This window comes from Bufo bufo, chromosome 2 (assembly GCF_905171765.1).
Source record: "Bufo bufo chromosome 2, aBufBuf1.1, whole genome shotgun sequence".
NCBI classification, from domain to species: domain Eukaryota; kingdom Metazoa; phylum Chordata; class Amphibia; order Anura; family Bufonidae; genus Bufo; species Bufo bufo.
The window spans coordinates 800,308,753-800,324,179 of NC_053390.1; the positions used below are offsets into that span (position 1 = coordinate 800,308,753).

The 15,427-nt window shown below is 42.7% G+C and overlaps 1 protein-coding gene across 6 annotated transcripts in view; it reads right to left on the reverse strand.

The window, feature by feature from the left end:
- The window catches only part of CTNNA2 (catenin alpha 2), a 2,102,590-nt gene that overhangs the window by 580,390 nt on the left and 1,506,773 nt on the right, over nt 1-15,427 (reverse strand). For all 6 annotated transcript variants that reach the window (XM_040419295.1, XM_040419296.1, XM_040419294.1 and 3 more), the window contains one exon: nt 15,037-15,189. In XM_040419295.1, coding sequence (XP_040275229.1) covers nt 15,037-15,189 — 153 coding nt within the window. The remainder of the gene's footprint in view (nt 1-15,036; nt 15,190-15,427) is intronic.

Here is a 15,427-nt window from a genome sequence, read left to right on the forward strand (position 1 = left end):
TGAAGGGCACAGAAGGCTGAAGTCAGCAAGACATTTTATCTCATACAAGTTGACGTAGTGACCCAAGCCAGGTACTCCCCATTGTGATGTTCATATACCTTAACCGGGCATATGTACAGTACAGACCAAAAGTTTGGACACACCTTCTCATTCAAAGAGTTTTCTTTATTTTCATGACTATGAAAATTGTAGATTCACACTGAAGGCATCAAAACTATCAATTAACACATGTGGAATTATATACATAACAAACAAGTGTGAAACAACTGAAAATATGTCATATTCTAGGTTCTTCAAAGTAGCCACCTTTTGCTTTCATTACTGCTTTGCACACTCTTGGCATTCTCTTGATGAGCTTCAAGAGGTAGTCACCTGAAATGGTTTTCACTTCACAGGTGTGCCCTGTCAGATTTAATAAGTGGGATTTGTTGCCTTATAAGTGGGGTTGGGACCATCATTTGCGTTGAGGAGAAGTCAGGTGGATACACAGCTGATAGTCCTACTGAATAGACTGTTAGAATTTGTATTATGGCAAGAAAAAAGCAGCTAAGTAAAGAAAAACGAGTGGCCATCATTACTTTAAGAAATGAAGGTCAGTCAGTCAGCCGAAAAATTGGGAAAACTTTGAAAGTAAGGGCTATTTGACCATGAAGGAGAGTGATGGGGTGCTGCGCCAGATGACCTGGCCTCCACAGTCACCGGACCTGAACCCAATCGAGATGGTTTGGGGTGAGCTGGACCGCAGAGTGAAGGCAAAAGGGCCAACAAGTGCTAAGCATCTCTGGGAACTCCTTCAAGACTGTTGGAAGACCATTTCAGGTAACTACCTCTTGAAGCTCATCAAGAGAATGCCAAGAGTGTGCAAAGCAGTAATCAAAGCAAAAGGTGGCTACTTTGAAGAACCTAGAATATGACATTTTCAGTTGTTTCACACTTGTTTGTTATGTATATAATTCCACATGTGTTAATTCATAGTTTTGATGCCTTCATAGTCATGAAAATAAAGAAAACTCTTTGAATGAGAAGGTGTGTCCAAACTTTTGGTCTGTACTGTACATGGGTTGTCTTTATGAGATAATCTCTTTAAGTGGGAATTAGAGGGGAGGGTTAAAGTTTCCCCCCCCCAGGATTTCAATATTGATGGCCTATACTCAGAATAGGTTATCCATATTGGATGAATAGTAGTCCAACTCCCGGTACCTCGACCGATTAGCTGAAGAGGCTGCGGTGCTGCAGCCTCTTCTAAGGCCAGCAAGGTCACATTTATCAGTCGCATGGCCTATGTGCAGCTTATTCCCATTCTAGTGAATGGACCTGGGCTGCAAAAACAAGCACAGCCACTAGACAAGGTAAATCACAGTGCTGTGAGGAAGCTGATAGGTGGGGGTGCTGGAAGTTAAACCCCTGAGTAGGCTTGAAAACCCTTTAATAGCAATGACGATACAGCATGAATATCTGCAATGTGATGTCTGTTGCCCAAGTGTGTGACTTTCTACTTTGGTCCTATCCCCCCTTATGTCAGGACCATTGGACCATTGGAAACACAATTACGCTGAGTTGGTTACCAAAGGAGATCACGTAAGTTAAAACTGGGATCTGATGGATTTCTCCCCGAATTTTTATAAAGACTAAGGGGGTCATTTATGAAACTGAAATACACCTATATTAGGCATATTTCAGACGTAGATTGTGGCGCAACAGCAGGCCCGTCTTATTTACCATAGAAAAAGGTCTAAATGTACTACAGCTTGGAAGCTGACTTACATTTAGAAGTGACGGTAGATCCGCTGAAGTTATGTAGAGGTCAGCGCCTCTTCATAACTCCGGCGGATCCACTGCCAGAGCAGGATTTTTTTAAGGCCGGCCTCTAAAATGTTGGTCTTAACAAATGACCTCCTAAAAGAATCGCTCTAGATCAACTTTTTGATTTGTGGAGTCAAATGTTGAAAATACACAGCTAAATTGAGGATCTGTTAAGGCTACTTTCACACTAGCGTTTTGGCTTTCGGTTTCTGAGATCCGTCATGGGCTCTCAAGTTATAACTACAACAGGTTTTCCCAGAATTCTGTTAGAAGACTGATTTATAAAAAGAAGATTAAATACAAATGTTATTAGATTTTTCTTCTCTTTTTTTTTTTCGAACACTCATTTATCCCAAAACGAAAACACAAAATTATTTTCCTTGAAAGAAATTAAAAAATATTAGCAGCAGTATAGAGGAAAAAATATGGAATGCCTCAGCGCAGAAACATAAAACCAGGCTCCTGCAAGAATTAATGAAAGGAATAGCGAGAGAGTAGACAGATAATTTCTATTTAGGAGAAATAAAAAATGTTTTATGAGGGAAAATAATGATTCTATTTTATCAAAGTTTGGTTTTAGGAAATGATCTGTCATTCTGACAAAGCCTCAAGACGCATTCATATCTCATATAACAGAGAATTACAACTGGCAGGAAATGTCACATGCTCTATAGCGGCTGGTATTAAATGTTATACCCAAAAAAAAAGGAAATATAAAAAAATACCTAAAAGAAAAAAAAGAATGAAAAAATAAATAAATAAAGAGATTTGAAAAAGCCCTTTTCACACCCTGAGGGTGTCATATTAATAGGATATAAAACAGTAGTATCTTTTCAAGGAGCAAAATTTTAACCTTGATAGAAACATCAAAATATCAGTGGGAAAAAGGTATCTAAAAAAAAGTCAAAATCATGAATAATGAGCCTCATAAAAAAACAAACAAAAGACACAAAACAAATATTGCATACAGAAAAAAATTGGACATTATATAAAAAAAACCCATAAAGTAATAGTAAAAATACATAACATACCCGTAGCTATTGTATAGGAAGAAGAAGAAGCCAATTAAATGTTGTTCTGGTTCAGGGTAGTTGAACAATTGATTGAACATAAGTGATTGAGAAATCACATTTAAAAGAGTTATCCAGGTTTAAAAAAACCTTTTCCCCAAAACCAGCACCGTACTAGTCTATAGGTTTTGACGACTAAAGCTAACATGGTCTATGAACAGGAGTGGCGCTGTTTTGGGAAAAAAAAACACAAACCCTTTATACCAATTATGTTTATTTTTTTCTTGTTCTTTTTTATCTACAAGACTGAGAAAGGGTGTGATTTAATACAGTATTTTTGAGGTTTTTTTTTTACATTTTTCTTACTGCAATTTTAAGTTGTCTTACAGGACTTGTACATATGATCACTTTTCCCATAGATTACAATAGAATACTATTGCAGTCTATGTGATTCTGACAGGCTCCCTGTCAGGACCTGCCCCGGGCATAGTTTTTTAGGCAGCTCGCTATGACAGCACTGAAAGCCTTTACAAGGCTGTCTTAGCAAACGATTGGAGCCCTGCAATTTCAGTCTGGGGTCTTTGATCAGAGGGAGCCCCCTCCCACTGTCTGCCTGCTCAGATGGCGTAATGAGCCCACAACATACATTTACACTGCACCAATGATGTACAGTTAAATTTTAGTGCATGAAAAAGGAAACACCTAGTCCTGATCCTGCAAGCTATATTATGTGGGGGAACCTGGCAGCAAGTGTTTCAATTTCCATTTAGTAGGACATGAAGCATTACACAACCCCCAATAGAAAAGTGGTCTGTTCACCTACAGCATGGTGTGCTCAACAATAAGAAAGATGCTCATTGTAGTCGTTCTCCACTCTGGCTAAAAGATGGGAACTTGGGACAACAGACATCATCTGTAAAGTCAGAACTGAATAGTAAGCTATATTAAATTTGTTTTTAAGCCAACTAACCCTTTAAGCTTAAAGGGCTAGTCTTAATCATCATAGTCAGTCTACTTCCTTCCAGAGACCCCCATTCACTGGGCAAAATGGAGAACTGAACACAAAGAGTGCCTTTCAGTCTGGTGTATCCGATCCATGCACTACATGGTTGGTCATTCTGACTTTAAGAGATGAACACCATCCATGTGCAGGTGGAAAGATTGAGTGGATCATATAATATGCCATTGATCCCACCAATTAGAGATGAGTGAACCGTTAAAGATTTGATTTTTATTTTTTTATTTTTTTTAATCTGTTCTGGTACAAATCAATTCAGAGATATCCATATGTAGAGAGAAAGATATATATAGAAAGAGAAAGTCCAGTATACAAATCTGTTCTAAATAACTTTCAGTATACATGTTGTCTAAGGGGTACTTTTTTACATTATTGAGAGCCCCTAGTATGTGGAATACATGTGCGAATGAACCAGAATGGCTCAAGAAATTTGCCTTGCTTGGTGGATAGTGTTGATCGAGCATGCTCGGCCGAACACCAGAATACTGCATGTGCTCGAGCGCAATGCTCAAGTCTCCCCGCACGTTTGTTAGCAATGCTCAAGTCTCCCCGCACATTTGTTGGCAATGCTCAAGTCTCCCCGCACGCAGCCAATAAACGTATTGGTAAGTACTGCCCTTCACTGTAATGTCGTAGCCATGTTGGTTACTGTCATTACAGTGATTGGCTGGCCGGAACGCGTCATCAGGTGCTATATAGCACCCAATGACACGTGTTCGGCTCAGTGTTAGTCAGGGAGAGCTGTGCTGAGGAATGGAAAGATAGTGTAGGGAGTGAAATTTTCTTTTTTCAGTAGAAAAACTTGTCAGAGACCCAAAAGTCCTTTTAAGGACTATTGTGTGTGGCTGCAGCAATATATATTTTTAGCGCAACCTGCGCCAAATTGCTAAAACTTTACTGACCCAAAAGTGCTTTTAAGGACTGTTGTGTGCGGCAGCAATATAATTTTTTGCGCATCCTGCACTAAATAGCGTGCAATAGTTAGGCCGCTGCAGACAGCGACAGTATCTGCGCTACATCTCCTGTGTAACGTGTGCGCATCCCAAAAATATCTGTGACATCCAGTGTACTTTTTCCGTAGACGGATAAAACCATAATGTTTTACAGGGTCAGCTCACCTGCAGGTCCTCACATTTAATGTTTTAGAGGGTCAGCTCCCCAGCAGGCCCTCAACCATAATGTTTTACTGGGTCAGCTCACCAGCAGGCCCTCGCCTACAATCTTTTAGAGGGTCAGCTCACCAGCAGGCCCTCCCCTATAATGTTTTAGAGGGCCAGCTCACCTGCAAGCCCTCACATGTAATGTTTTTAGAGGGTCAGATCACCAGCAGGCCCTCAACCATATGATTTACACGGTCAGCTCACCAGCAGGCCCTCACCTACAATCTTTTAGAGGGTCAGCTCACCTGCAGGCCCTCACATATAATGTTTTAGAGGGTCAGCTCCCAAGCAGGCCCTCAACCATATGTTTTACACGGTCAGCTCACCAGCAGGCCCTCACCTACAATATTTTAGAGGGTCAGCTCACCTGCAGGTTCTCGCATATAATGTTTTAAAGGGTCAGCTCACCAGCAGGCCCTCTCCCTTAATGTTTTACAGGGTCAGATCACCAGCAGGCCATAATTTTTTTCAATGGTTAGCTAAGCAGCAGGCACTCGCCCATAATTATTTTGATGCTGAAATCAGCAGCAGGCACTCCACCCTAATGTTTTAGAGAGTCATCTCTGTATCAGACCCTCCCCACTAATGTTTTAGATGGTAAGCTCAGAAGCAGGCCCTTTCCCCCAATGTTTTAGAGTGTCACCAGCAGGTCCTTGCTCCTAATGTTTTTGAGGGTCACCAGCAAGCCATCAATCATAATTTTTCAAGGGTGTATGATGCCCTCCTTTATGTGTAATAAAGGGTGTATTGGAGTGCCGGTTCCTTGTAAGTTTTGGAAGCCCTTTTACTTAGTGCATAGGCTTTATGAGTGTAGGAGTCCCACGACCTGAACAATTGTACCACAATGTGAATAAGGCCCTCCATTATGTGATATATAGGTTGTATCGGAGTGACTCTTCTTTATAATTTTCTTTGTATTTGTAAAGTATTACAAGTTGTATCGGAGTGACTCTTCTTTGTAATTTCTGGCAGCATTTGCTCTTTATATACAAGTAAATATAAAAAAAATTCTGTAAAATCGATTTTATCTTTGGTTTTGTGCATATTATTGTCAGTCTGTAAAAGTGGCATACTACTCGGACAACATCGTTCCCAGCAGCGACCTGGGAGTCCATGATGCATCCAGACATCCTTCCCAAGCTTTTCTGAAACCATTTTGGTGGTGTTTACATCAATTTCTGACCTTTTCTAATGAACCAGACACCCTCCCTTCTTCAGAGCAGGGGGTGCCTGGTTTAATGCTCAGGTTCTCTCATTGAGCACCCAAGCACTTAGGTGCTCCATCAGCACTATTGGTGGACTGACCTTGTGGAATACTCTTCAGGGTGCTCTTTATCATTAGGGAGACCAAAAAATATGCATGAGTATTGCCCATAGACACTATTCTTGGTTTCTAGGAAGATTATATGCAAATTGCATAACTTTCTCTCGTAACCCCCAACATTTGGCTTTGTATAAATCCAAACTTTTTGAGAAATTCTGAGAGGATTCCGAACCGGTAGAATCGATTCGCTCATCGTTACCACCAATGTGGTATTTTTTTTTGTTAACTAGGGGACAGCACAGTGGCTCAGTGGTTAGCACTGGTGCCTTGTAGCTCTGTGGTCCTGGGTTCAAATCCAACCATGGATAACATCTGCATAGAGTTTGTATGTTCTCCCCATGTTTGCCTGGGTTTCCTCCCACACACCAAAGACATATTGATAGGGAAAATAGATTGCCAGCCCCATTGGAGACAGCAAGTAATGATAATGTCCGTAAAGTGCTGCGGAATGTCAGAATTATTTAAGTGAGTGTAATAAATAAATAAACTAGATGGCTTCAGTTTTGACTTGCATACAGACAGAACAACTTGTAGCTCATCACATCCTTGGGTCGTTCAGAGATGTAGAAGTTCTATTTCGTAATTCCATATTTCAAAACTTTGAGTCTCCAAGGCTTGTAGAACATTTATAACTCCCTTTGCCAATGCATAGTAATGAGCCAGTCCCAACATTGACAACATGTGGCATTACAAACTGATTACTGTCATGTTGTGAACCCATGTAACCAACGTGTTTTGCACATGTCTTAATGATTATACTTTGCTATTTCATCTACAAGAGAAAAAAAACTAGGAAAACTTGACAGGAACATAGGCTTTCTACATAATTATTATTATTTTCAAAAGCTGCTAAGCAACCGGCAGCTCACAAATCATTTGAATCTACCTCCTGAGTGCTGAAGATATCATTACCAAACAAATGTGATTCATAAGCTTGTCTACCGACCCTGGTTTATGTACAAAGTATTTTTTCAAGCCATCACCTAATAAATAGAAAGCAAGTTAAACAGAAACAAATAGTTGATAATTACCTCTCAACGGCAAACAAAACCCAGATTCATCAAAACAGAAGAAATGGCTATCTACAATACAGAACGCTATCAGAATTGATTAAAAAAGAAATTCCCAAAAAATTCCAAAAATGCTACGTTTTTAAATGAAGAGGCAAAGACAAAGAAATAAGAATCTAGAGGTTCATAACCAGCTGGATGAAAAGCAATACCACAGGAGGAATTAAAAGGCTAACTTGTAAATTTGTCATTTATTAGCTATAGAAATGATGTACTGGACTGTCGCTGAGGCTCGGAGCTATGATTACTAGTTCTGGGCCTGCCTTAGTGAACAGGCAACCATTATAAGAGCCAGCATTTTAACGGATATTACTCTTGGGAAGTTCGTACAGGCTAATCCTGCCATAGAGCCAAGCTACAGAATCATCTGTCAACTTCTCCCTCTACGTAGGTGGCTACATCCGAAGAGAATTGGCCATTCATCTCTAGAGCTAAGTAGCCCATTACATTCAGCTTAAATGCAGCCTATTAATGTTTTAAATATTTAACGTTCCACTGCCTTTAAAGGATTGTGTACTGTGGATATCAACCAAGATATTTTTCACAATGGGGGCTCTAATACTGAAATTCAACCCTAAATGGTCATCTCTATTTTATTTACCTAGGGAGGGGAGATCTAATTACTATGTATAAATATATCAGGGGGCAGTACAGAGATCTATCCCATCATCTATTTATCCCCAGGACTGTGACTGTGACGAGGAGACATCCTCTGCGTTTGGAGGAAAGAAGGTTTGTACACAAACATAGAAAAGGGTTCTTTACGGTAAGAGCAGTGAGACTATGGAACTCTCTGCCTGAGGAGGTGGTGATGGTGACTACAATAAAGGAATTCAAGAGGGGCCTGGATGTATTTCTGGAGTGTAATAATATTACAGGCTATAGCTACTAGAGAGGGGTCGTTGATCCAGGGAGTTATTCTGATTGCATGATTGGAGTCGGGAAGGAATTTTTTATTCCCCTAAAGTGAGGAAAATTGGCTTCTACCTCACAGGGTTTTTTTGCCTTCCTCTGGATCAACTTGTAGGATGACAGGCCGAACTGGATGGACAAATGTCTTTTTTCGGCCTTATGTACTATGGTACTACTATGTTAGGGATCTTGGTGGCTATTAGAAAAACATGGGCCACTCCTTTCAGATGCTATAACTAGTTTTAGCAAGAAGAGATTAATGCTAGAGCTGAAGTAGACAGAATGTAAAAAAAAAATAGGTACAGTGTGATGGGACCCACAGCCCTCTGGTCTTCAACAAAAAATGGAGCTCCTCATTGGCCCCTTGTCTAAAGCTCTATGTGTAGTGGATTGTTTTGCCAATTATTGTTTATGTGAGCCATGGAACATGATTTTACTCATCCTACCCCTCCCAAAGAAGTGTCATTTTGCCCCAGGCCGAAGGAAGTATATGTGACGACATGGTCATCAGTTTGAGTTAAATGTGTATTGATGTTGGATATGTGTAAATATGTTATACTGTGTAACTTGTTATCAAAAGACTGTCAGCACCCCCTCTTCATTATCTCCTATTGTACTCTGAAAGAGCTCAGGACAATGACATTTAGGCCAGGCTCCTGCTAGGACTGTCTGGAGCTATTTTAGCAGGTGGACCCCTGTGGTGTGGTGGTTTGCAATATCTCCTGAGTAAGGAAGAATACTGAGGCAGACATACTCTTCCTGAGTACTGGAGGTCTGTCACATTGGTGGCAGCAGTGGGATGCTCTTCCTTCCCTAAGGAGACATTCAAACCACCACTGGGACCAAGTTTTCTGCTGATATCAGAGAAGAGCCACAGTTGCCTACAGCCATGGAAGCACTGGCCAAGCTCCAGAATCCTGGTTCTGCCCAGGACAGGCTAAGAAGGAGAGACACTTTGTGCCGGGATATCTGTAGGGAGAGACTCTTCAATTGCAGCAGCACTATTGTGGCAAGATCCTCCCTACATCTGAGGAACAATACTGGCAACAATGGGTCTTGCGTGTTCTTTTCCTGGGAGAGCAGCCCCAGGAGGAATGGCTGTCGGAGTTGGATGAGCTGCTCCAAACGGAACTGATGCTGAATGATGGGTATAGGGTGCTGCAGTGGTATGTCACCCAATTGTGTCCATGGCTGGAGAACAATGATCCCACAGAGGGCTATGACTTTGGCGGCCCGGGACTTATATTTGAGGCACTCCAGGATTAACCCCAATTTGGGAGTGCACAGGAGTGGAGAGGGGAGGGTATACTTTATTTTAGGGAGTTGGAACTCCCCAGTGAGCTTGGATTGAGGACTGATTTGGACTTTTTAGTTACACAAGAATGGGAGCTGGAACAGGCATACCAAAGACTGTTTGACACTGCTAAACAGCATGCCCCAGCAACCACAGATGTTGTCATCAGGGCAAAGCTCCACAGGCCTCTGCCTACAACAATCAGTGACCCTGGAGACTCTCTGCAAGGCCACCAAACTGGTAGTTTACTTCCCAGAAGAAGAGCTGGCAACAGGCCAGAGTGCTGTTTGCATCTTCCCCGCACCCATAGCCCCCTGAAGCTTCTGGGAGAGATGGCGGCCAACCCCATTTTCTCGTTACCAGCTACAGAGGTAGGGGACCTGATAGACGGGTGCTAGGGAGAACTCCATTGCAGGTGGAGATGGGACCAAGCTCTTTCCACCGGCCCTACAGGGATGCTGGGCGGTCGGCCCAGATCCCCAATGGCAGCTGGAGGTTCAGGGAGTAGGGACAGTCTGTCCTGCTCCCCAGTTGCAGTATGTTTTGCATGGAGAGGAAACAACCAGTCTCTCTCCCCAGCGGCAGTGTACCTTGCAGGGAGAGGAGGGCCTCTTCTCCCTTCCCCAGCGGCAGTGTACCTTTCAGGGAGAGGAGACAATCCGTCTCTATCCCCAACCACAAGGGGACAGCACACCTAAGTCTGATGGTGCGGATGGTATCGCGGCCTCTGCACCAGACCTACAGGCATGGTGGACGGCTGGTACAGATCCCCAACCAACCTCGCAGGAATGCCAGGAGGAGGTAAGCAATCCCTCCTCTCCACAGCAGACCCGCAACCAGGTCCTGGGGGTATGATTCCCTGAAAACATCCCAGCGGAAGAGCTGGCATCTGCTCTACCTGTCCCATTGTTACATGGCAAGACTGTGCGCCAGTTTGCCCAGCTGAAGCGCTGGCACCAGGGCAGAGTACCGCTGATCTCTGCCCACAAAGCAACCTCCACTCCCAGCCAGAGAGCAACACGGATACCCAGGGAGAAGAGGTAGCCGACCTCCCTCCCCAGTGGCAGATGGAGACCCAGGGAGAAGAGGTAGCCGACCTCTCCCCCAGCGGCAGATGGAGACCCAGGGAGAAGAGGTATCTGACCTCTCTCCCCAGCGGCAGTGTGTTTACCCAGGAGATGATGTGGGTGGCATCACTCTCCTGCAGCAGAGTCAAGCGGTACAGTTGGAAGAGGTTTTGGATTTATCTTATCCGACTAACACAGGTACAGAGCAGTTGGGGTTCTGGTACATGGTTAGTCTACTGTTGGGAGGGAAGAAATGTGACGGACTGAACCGTCACTGGAGCTGCTCGTGAAGCCTGAGGGCCAGCCTCCTTCCTAGCGACTACGGACCTAGGATTTTGGAGATCCCTCTTGTTTAGTTAAATCGGCTGTCCGGGGCACATGGACGGCTGTTGTAGTGGAGCCTGTCCCTACAGCCATTCACTTTCACAATCTAAGACCGACGTGGGAAACACAATGCAAATGCTGATGGACTATCTAGCCAAACAGAACTGACTAAGGCTACTTTCACACTAGCGTTTGGTGCGGATCCATCATGGATCTGCACAGACGGATCCGTTCAGATAATACAACCATCTGCATCCGTTCAGAACGGATCCGTTTGTATTATCTTTAACATAGCCAAGACGGATCCGTCTTGAACACCATTGAAAGTCAATGGAGGACGGATCCGTTTTCTATTGTGCCAGATTGTGTCATAGAAAACGAATCCGTCCTCATTGACTTACATTGTCTGTCGGATCCGTTTGGCTCAGTTTGTCAGACGGACACCAAAACGCTGCAAGCAGCATTTTGGTGTCCGCCTCCAAATCAAATGGAGACGGAATGGAGGCAAACTGATGCATTCTGAGCGGATCATTTTCCATTTAGAATGCATTAGGGCAAAACTGATCCATTTTGGACTGCTTATGAGAGCCCTGAACGGATCTCACAAACGGAAAGCCAAAACGCCAGTGTAAAAGTAGCCTAACATGGACATCCCCAAGTGGACCCGTAGAGGGTCTCACCGGGTCTGCCATCCTTTGACTTGGGGGAGCTATGTGACTTAAATGTGTATTGGTGTTGGATATGTGTAATTATGTTATACTGTGTAACCTGTTATCAAAAGACTGTCAGCACTCTGAAAGAGCTCAGGACAATGAAATTTTGGCCAGGCTCCTGCTAGGGCTGTCTGGAGCTATTTTAGCAGGTGGACCCCTGTGATGTGGTGCAGACAGAATATCTGGGGAGGGGGAAGAGGGATGTGATTGGATTACAGTTTCATCTGAACAATTTCTGTATATAAGTTTGTGCAGTTCCTCAATAAAGCAGACTTTTATTTCACCTACACTGAGTCTCGACCAGTGACTGGAGAAACTGGGAGCTACAGATCAGTGGTTTGCAATATCTCCTGAGTAAGGAAGAATACAGAGGCGGACATACTCTTCCAGAGTACTGGGGGTCCGTCACAGTATATAAGACTGGAAACCAGAAATTTCCCTTGTAATGGCCAACATCAGCAGCCAATGGCTTGGCTCACCTCTCCCAAAGGTCCAGAACTGCCTAGCATTGTCTTCCTCTTCACAGCGGGTCTGACAAGAAAGTTTGCTCTGTTCTTCCAAGCAGGCTGCACCTTTCCCTTTATGCCCATAGGGCTCACTCTGGATCTCGAAAGGCCAGCATGCGCACCCTAATCTTCACTAGCCAATGCCTTGTCTCCTTGGGGTATTTCCCCTGTGGTAAAGAGCCTGAGCAATAGGTTCCTTACTTGCTAGTGCCTGAGAAGGTGTGCTGTCTTTGTTTGTCTGGCTGTGCACTGTATTTTGCCCATTTACTGGATTATCACCCTCTACTACTTGACCTGACCTGCACCTGACTTCCGTATTGACCTTTCACTGCCTGTCCTGATCTTAGACAGTGTATTGGATTGCTCGCACTCTTCCTGCCCTGGCTTCCAACTGTCCCCGACTACAGTCTTTCCTGATCCTTCAGTACTCCGCACTGGTGTCTCTTCCGATTACAGAGACTACTACCAGGCCACAAGAAAATGTAGTACTGAATGGTGGCCATTCTGTTGGGCTGCTCTAACCCACCAGCAGACAGTGCCATTCTGAGTGGTTCTCCATTCTGGCTCATAGAAGGGTGTTTCAAATGGGAAATCTTCCTCTACTATGTCCATATGTCCTAATAGGGAATATAGACAAGAGTTTACCCTATGTGACAACCCCTTGGATCAATTGAGTTTCTGATATTTATTTGGACCTACATGCAAACCTTCTATGAAATCTTAAGGCTTAAACTTCACAAACTGGGGATCAGATATTTTACAAACAGATATAAATACTAGAGCAATTAGTAGCATTACATAAAACCTCACAACATATCACCTTCCAATAAATAATACTTTGAGACGGTACTGTATAATGCTGGTAGGTGATTAGTTCTAGCAGCGTAGTAAATTTAAGTTTTCTGTATATTTACCTCAGAAAATGCATTTCTCTCTCTTCCAAAATGGCAAGGAAAATGTTCATCTCTTTATAATTATGTCTCCACTTAGTTTGCTCAGTCTAATTTTATACGTACTATGCAGTAAATTACATTTCTTACTGATTTTGTCCACTGAAAATGAGTATGGTAATTGATGGGGTCTTCACCATGTAAATATCCATTAAGAGATTTTCTAGGAAAATTGAGTAACTTGGCCAACCTAGAAACCCGGTTACGTGATGAAAATCCTGTTTCTGTCGATGTCATGTCCTTTACCCAGTTTCTAGTCTGGTTGGTGAATGTGGACATTATTTCTACTGTGGACTGAGCTAGAACTATCCCTCTCCCTGGCGCCGGCACAGATGATGTGGATTAAGAAGTTTGCACATGTGCAAAGGAGAGGTACTGTTCAGTCCCCGTTCACAGTGGAAGTGATTTTCGCATCCATCGTCTAAACCAGTAACCTGTAAAGGATCCAACATTGGTGGAAGCAGAATGTTCTGAACAGGAGCATCGTGTGGGTTCCCAAAGAGCCAATCCACACAACTTTGAGACACAGTACAGTATGTTAGAAGCTTTCTCCTATAGGGAATATGAGTATAAGGAGCGTTTGTGGGTCCACTTGGTCCCAGAAAAACCTCTATAAAGTCTTATTCCACTACAATAACATCCTACACGTACAGTAGTACTGTAATATTTTAGACATCTATCCTTAAGTCTCTTTTTGGCCTTACCTTTTAGTACAGTAGTCTCTAACTTGCTGTTCACCTACTGTTTTGAAACTACAACTCCCAACACTCCCTGACTCCTCCCTTCTCCTTTGTCATTTATTTTGAATTAGCCAATCCTGATGTAGCATGAATGAAATGCCTGCCACAAGCCCCACAGCCCCCATTTCTGCTTCTCCCAGAAAGAACGTCTTTCTGAAATTAGAGAAATAATGCATCTTCTTTCTTTCTCCAACTTTGTATCAAATATGGAGTCCAGTAAGAGTCCTGCAGTAAATAGGTTCCACTTATGGATACATTACAGCTTACACAGGGTTAAGCTAATTTCACAGCAGCGTTTTGGCTTTCTGGTTTTGAGATCTGGCAGAGGATCACAAAACCGGGCCAAAACTGATCAGGATGCATCAGTATGCAACAGTTCCATTTTGTTGCGTTTTTGTGACCAGACACTAAACCGCAGCAAGCCTCAGTTTTGTGTCCGGTTCTGAGAAATGGCACAAACCGTATTCAGCATGAAAATCAAAGTAAGTCAATGGTGCAGAATCCGTTTTTTTCCTTACCGAATAAAACGGATCCATCACCCATTGACTTACAATTATTTTAATGTCGGATCCGGTTTGTTCCGTTCTTATTTAATAGAACAGCATACGAAAGGAACAGATGCATAGTGCTGTATTAAATGAAACAGATCTGTTTTTTTTTAGGTTTTAGGCTCCTTTGCTGAATCTCAAAAACGCAGATGTGAAAGTAGCCTTAGATACAGGCAGGCAAGCAAGCTGACCCTCGCACCGGCTGCTAAAAGAAGCTGCAACTCCCAGAATGAAAACAGACTCAGCAAATTGCTGAGATAAATGATAAAATAATAATACCCTAATTCATACACTGTTTGTGATGGTATGCTCGAGCGTATAGCGGAACTAGGAACGGACTGCTTTGTTCAAAGAGCAAGTTTTCTGTACAAATAAAACGTAATAGGCCGAATATACTGTATATCTCTAGTGTAAGTATCCAAAATGGCAATAATTTACAACACATAAATAGAGCATTCCTTTGTCTTTACTAGAACAATGGAGTAAGTTGAAAGTTAACTTGGCGCCTCTCATTATCACCACATTAAAACCGTCTGCCGCCTTAATACCGTACAAGATACATGAAAGGTAATCTTTTGATGTAAAACAAAGGCTTACCTCAACCAATTTGTTGGCATGTTCCCGAAACACTTGGGCATATTCTTTTACTTCCTTCTCGTTACCACTCTTTGCAGCTTCAATAAGAACCAGCAGGGGAACATTTGTCTCCAAGAAAGAATCTGAGATATGGTCCATTACCGCCTTCCGGAGCTAAAGGGGGGGGAAATGGGAAAATATAAGACTGCGTCTCTTTAATGGGAAATGTATTTAACATGTAAATCAGCTAAATTAACTTGTCTAAATGTGAACTGTTGCCATTTACTTTTAGAGTAGGTTTCTATATATAATATGTTTAGTGGGATGTGCTGCGAAGGATAAGCAGTTACTAAAGATACAACAGAAGTAACCAACTAGAGATGAGCAAATTGATTCGTTAGACTCCAAATTT